A 5,918-nucleotide genomic window follows, 5' to 3' on the forward strand; every position below is an offset into this window, starting at 1 on the left:
TAATAGCATACGCTTCCCGAACTCTCACTGAACCCGAAAAAAAACTACCATCTCCATTCTGGGAAATTGGAGTTCCTAGCCCTAAAATGGTCTGTCTGCGAAAAATTTAGGGACTATCTGATTGGCTCGTCATGCACTGTCTATACAGACAATAATCCGCTCACCTATGTCTTATCCACCGCGAAACTAAATGCAACCGGATGTCGGTGGGTTGCTGAATTGGCGGATTTTCACCTCACCATCCGGTATCGACCTGGGAAAGAAAACATCGATGCTGACTGCCTCTCAAGACTACCTGTGGATATTGACACCTTGATGAAACACTGTACTGAGGAAATGTCATCTCGTTCAGTTCAAGCAGTTGTACAGTCAGTTGAGGACCCAGGTTCCCATACAGTGTGGTCCATGGCACTGTCTGCTCAGTGTAAAGAAATCAGCAGTGCACAGCATTCACCTCTCTCACTGGAAGAGATTTGTCAAGCCCAGAGGGAAGATAAAAATATCAGCCCAGTAATGGAGTGTCGCCAGTTAAATAAGAAACCTGACAGCAAACAGATGAAATCATTCAGTACAGAGAGTAAAAGACTACTACRTGAATGGGAAAAACTAACTTTGGATGATAACGGCATCCYGCRTCGACAAACAACCAAACGGACACAACTTGTTTTACCTGAAAAGTATAGAGCAGTCGTTATGAAGAATCTGCATGATGACATGGGACATCAAGGAGTTGATCGGACCACTTCATTGGTGAGGGAACGTTTCTTTTGGCCCTACATGCAGAATGACATTGAGTACTATGTGGCCAGGAGCTGCACATGTCTAAAACAAAAGAAGCCGAGCCAAGAGACTAGAGCACCACTCACTAATATTGTTACAACCCAGCCTTTTGAGTTAGTATCACTTGATTTTCTGCATGTTGAAAAGTCTGCAGGCGGGTATGAGTACATATTGGTTATAATTGATCATTTCTCAAGATTTGCTCAGGCTTACGCCACAACATCCAAGTCAGCAAAGACTGTGGCTGATAAACTTTTTAATGATTACGCATTAAGATTTGGATTCCCTCTACGTATTCATCATGATCAAGGTGGTGAATTCGAAAACCAGCTCATGTCACAACTAAAAAGAACMTCTGGAGTGTTGGGTTCRCGGACAACACCGTACCATCCTGAAGGAAACGGCCAAGTTGAACGCTTCAACCGCACACTCATACAGATGCTGAGGACACTTGCAGAAAAAGAGAAATCCCACTGGAAAGAGTCATTGAACAGATTGATTTTTGCCTACAATTGCACAAAATGTGAAGTCACTGGCTTTTCTCCTTTTTATCTCCTTTTTGGAAGGACTCCAAGACTGCCAGTTGATGTACTTTTCTGTTTGACACCAGAAACAGGCACACCTGATCACAGAGAGTACATGCGAAGGTGGCGAGAAGAGATGCAACAAGCTTATGAGATAACAAGGAACAATGCACGAAAATCAGCTGAACGAGGGAAAAGAAACCATGATCGGAAAGTAAAGAGCTCAGAGTTGGAACCAGGAGATCGTGTCCTGGTCAGAAACTTGACCCCGAGAGGTGGGACTGGCAAGCTTTGCAGCCATTGGGAGGACACCATTCACAAGGTTGTGCGCCGGGTAACTAAGGATGCTCCAGTCTATGAGGTGGTACCTGAACAAGGAAAGGGGAGAGATAGTAGGGTGCTACACCGTAATCTCTTACTCCCTTGTGACCACTTACCTTTGGAGGTTCCTCTTAAAGTGGCCAGATCACAGAGAAAAGGTTCAAGACAGAACAGTGACACTGAACTTAACAGCCAACAAAAGGATGACAGTGATGACGATTCGAAGGATGAATGGTTTTACTACCCATGCCCTGAGCCACTCCAGCATACAAGTCCCATGGATGAGATAGAGCACACAGATCAATCAGCAGCCACTGAACCCACAGCAGCAAAGGACAGACAAGGAGAGGAACAAGAAAGAGTTTTACAACCAGAGGAGTATCAGGAACTGACAGACGTGTTAGAAAGAGATGGAGCTCCTGAGCAACTGGAGAATTGTGAAGAAGACCCTCCTCTGCTGCCTATGTCACCTCCTTCATGTGAGAGCCACAGTGGCAACAAGCAARTACAAAACAGGCCTACAAGAGAACGGCGACCACCAAAGCGATTCACCTATGATGAACTTGGTTATCCAGCTTGTTACAGCCTGGGACTTCCAGTCAGGTCCACACATGTACTTGACCCTGTACACTATTTAAGACCCCCTCAACTAAGACCAATGTGTTCAGATCCAGTCCAGATGTCCACTTACCATCCTGTGTTCTTGTACGGATAATCACAGTACTTCAATTGGTCTGGCACACACATGCACACTCACGGACTGTTTTCCAGACGTAAGTAAAAGCACACTTAACTTCATGACTGTTGAAAAATAGTGTGCCATCCCACCCTATGTGAACTGTGGAAGCAGCTGAGATTCAGCATTGATATTCTTAGAGATTTTGGGTAGGTCCAGTACCTGTTTATGACCTAGATTTGGTTCTTTTGTTTGTCGTCTGACTGCTTTAATTATTGAATGTCGAGGACGACATTTTTTGTTGAAGTATGTAGTGGTTATAAAATTGTTTTTAGAAAAAAAGACAATAAGCAAAATAATATTGTTTTGTATTTGTTAAAAAAAGGAAAAACTCACAATTAATTTCTCTACCTGAAGAAAATTCATGGAAATGAGATGCACTGTGATTGTCGATCTAGTTATCTGTGATCGATTATTTTGGTCTTGTGAGGTAAAAACCACAGACTGATGCAATAATAACGTGTGCAAGTTAAAATATGTTTTAAGTGCGTTTTCTTGAAAACTTTCGGATTATTGATTGTGTTATGTTGTATTTAGATAGTGCAACCTTTTCAGATTTTAAGTTTTGTGAGTTTATTTACCGATCGTGTCTCGTTTGGTTTAGTCTGAGTTTATAAAGTCGAAACGTGTTGCTTCTGCTCGGCCATTACAACACTGGAGGCGACAGAAGTCACATCGTGTCCGTGTCTGTTCTTCCTTATTCTCCTTTACAGGGGCGTAACATCTAAAGTATGAATGTCTAAAGTATGAATGTCTAAAGTATAAATGTCTAAGGTATGAATGTCTAAAGTATGAATGTCTAAAGTATGAATGTCTAANTTATCCACCGCGAAACTAAATGCAACCGGATGTCGGTGGGTTGCTGAATTGGCGGATTTTCACCTCACCATCCGGTATCGACCTGGGAAAGAAAACATCGATGCTGACTGCCTCTCAAGACTACCTGTGGATATTGACACCTTGATGAAACACTGTACTGAGGAAATGTCATCTCGTTCAGTTCAAGCAGTTGTACAGTCAGTTGAGGACCCAGGTTCCCATACAGTGTGGTCCATGGCACTGTCTGCTCAGTGTAAAGAAATCAGCAGTGCACAGCATTCACCTCTCTCACTGGAAGAGATTTGTCAAGCCCAGAGGGAAGATAAAAATATCAGCCCAGTAATGGAGTGTCGCCAGTTAAATAAGAAACCTGACAGCAAACAGATGAAATCATTCAGTACAGAGAGTAAAAGACTACTACRTGAATGGGAAAAACTAACTTTGGATGATAACGGCATCCYGCRTCGACAAACAACCAAACGGACACAACTTGTTTTACCTGAAAAGTATAGAGCAGTCGTTATGAAGAATCTGCATGATGACATGGGACATCAAGGAGTTGATCGGACCACTTCATTGGTGAGGGAACGTTTCTTTTGGCCCTACATGCAGAATGACATTGAGTACTATGTGGCCAGGAGCTGCACATGTCTAAAACAAAAGAAGCCGAGCAAAGAGACTAGAGCACCACTCACTAATATTGTTACAACCCAGCCTTTTGAGTTAGTATCACTTGATTTTCTGCATGTTGACAAGTCTGCAGGCGGGTATGAGTACATATTGGTTATAATTGATCATTTCTCAAGATTTGCTCAGGCTTACGCCACAACATCCAAGTCAGCAAAGACTGTGGCTGATAAACTTTTTAATGATTACGCATTAAGATTTGGATTCCCTCTACGTATTCATCATGATCAAGGTGGTGAATTCGAAAACCAGCTCATGTCACAACTAAAAAGAACMTCTGGAGTGTTGGGTTCRCGGACAACACCGTACCATCCTGAAGGAAACGGCCAAGTTGAACGCTTCAACCGCACACTCATACAGATGCTGAGGACACTTGCAGAAAAAGAGAAATCCCACTGGAAAGAGTCATTGAACAGATTGATTTTTGCCTACAATTGCACAAAATGTGAAGTCACTGGCTTTTCTCCTTTTTATCTCCTTTTTGGAAGGACTCCAAGACTGCCAGTTGATGTACTTTTCCGTTTGACACCAGAAACAGGCACACCTGATCACAGAGAGTACATGCGAAGATGGCGAGAAGGGATGCAACAAGCTTATGAGATAACAAGGAACAATGCACGAAAATCAGCTGAACGAGGGAAAAGAAACTATGATCGGAAAGTAAAGAGCTCAGAGTTGGAACCAGGAGATCGTGTCCTGGTCAGAAACTTGACCCCGAGAGGTGGGACTGGCAAGCTTCGCAGCCATTGGGAGGACACCATTCACAAGGTTGTGCGCCGGGTAACTAAGGATGCTCCAGTCTATGAGGTGGTACCTGAACAAGGAAAGGGGAGAGATAGTAGGGTGCTACACCGTAATCTCTTACTCCCTTGTGACCACTTACCTTTGGAGGTTCCTCTTAAAGTTGCCAGATCACAGAGAAAAGGTTCAAGACAGAACAGTGACACTGAACTTAACAGCCAACAAGAGGATGACAGTGATGACGATTCGGAGGATGAATGGTTTTACTACCCATGCCCTGAGCCACTCCAGCATACAAGTCCCATGGATGAGATAGACCACACAGATCAATCAGCAGCCACTGAACCCACAGCAGCAAAGGACAGACAAGGAGAGGAACAAGAAAAAGTTTTACAACCAGAGGAGTATCAGGAACTGACAGACGTGTTAGAAAGAGATGGAGCTCCTGAGCAACTGGAGAATTGTGAAGAAGACCCTCCTCTGCTGCCTATGTCACCTCCTTCATGTGAGAGCCACAGTGGCAACAAGCAAGTACAAAACAGGCCTACAAGAGAACGGCGACCACCAAAGCGATTCACCTATGATGAACTTGGTTATCCAGCTTGTTACAGCCTGGGACTTCCAGTCAGGTCCACACATGTACTTGACCCTGTACACTATTTTAGACCCCCTCAACTAAGACCCATGTGTTCAGATCCAGTCCAGATGTCCACTTATCATCCTGTGTTCTTGTACGGATAATCACAGTACTTCAGTTGGTCTGGCACACACATGCACACTCACGGACTGTTTTCCAGACGTGATTAAAAGCATACTTAACTTCATGACTGTTGAAAAATAGTGTGCCATCCCACCCAATGTGAACTGTGGAAGCAGCTGAGATTCAGCATTGACATTCTTAGGAATTTTGGGTAGGTCCAGTACCTGTTTATGACCTAGATTTGGTTCTTTTGTTTGTCGTCTGACTGCTTTAATTATTGAATGTCGAGGACGACATTTTTTGTTGAAGGGGAGTATGTRGTGGTTATAAAATTGTTTTTAGAAAAAAAGACAGTAAGCAAAATAATATTGTTTTGTATTTGTTAAAAAAAGGAAAAACCCACAATTAATGTCTCTACCTGAAGAAAATTCATGGAAATGAGATGCACTGTGATTGTCGATCTAGTTATCTGTGATCGATTATTTTGGTCTTGTGAGGTAAAAACCACAGACTGATGCAATAATAACGTGTGCAAGTTAAAATATGTTTTAAATGCGTTTTCTTGAAAACTTTTGGATTATTGATTGTGTTCTGTTGTATTTAGATAGTG

The 5,918-nt window shown here is 42.9% G+C and overlaps 1 protein-coding gene across 1 annotated transcript in view; it reads left to right on the forward strand.

Moving 5' to 3' along the window:
* The window catches only part of LOC106526962 (uncharacterized), a gene marked incomplete at its 5' end in the record, with an annotated part of 9,868 nt that extends 4,581 nt beyond the window's left edge, over nucleotides 1-5,287 (forward strand). The window contains 2 exon segments of the mRNA XM_014021704.1: nucleotides 4,759-5,139; nucleotides 5,210-5,287. Of these exon segments, the coding sequence (XP_013877158.1) occupies nucleotides 4,759-5,139; nucleotides 5,210-5,287 (459 nt within the window).
* Nucleotides 5,288-5,918: the final 631 nt, after the last annotated feature.

The sequence above is a fragment of the Austrofundulus limnaeus genome, unplaced genomic scaffold (assembly GCF_001266775.1).
Source record: "Austrofundulus limnaeus strain Quisiro unplaced genomic scaffold, Austrofundulus_limnaeus-1.0 Scaffold302, whole genome shotgun sequence".
Lineage (NCBI taxonomy): Eukaryota > Metazoa > Chordata > Actinopteri > Cyprinodontiformes > Rivulidae > Austrofundulus > Austrofundulus limnaeus.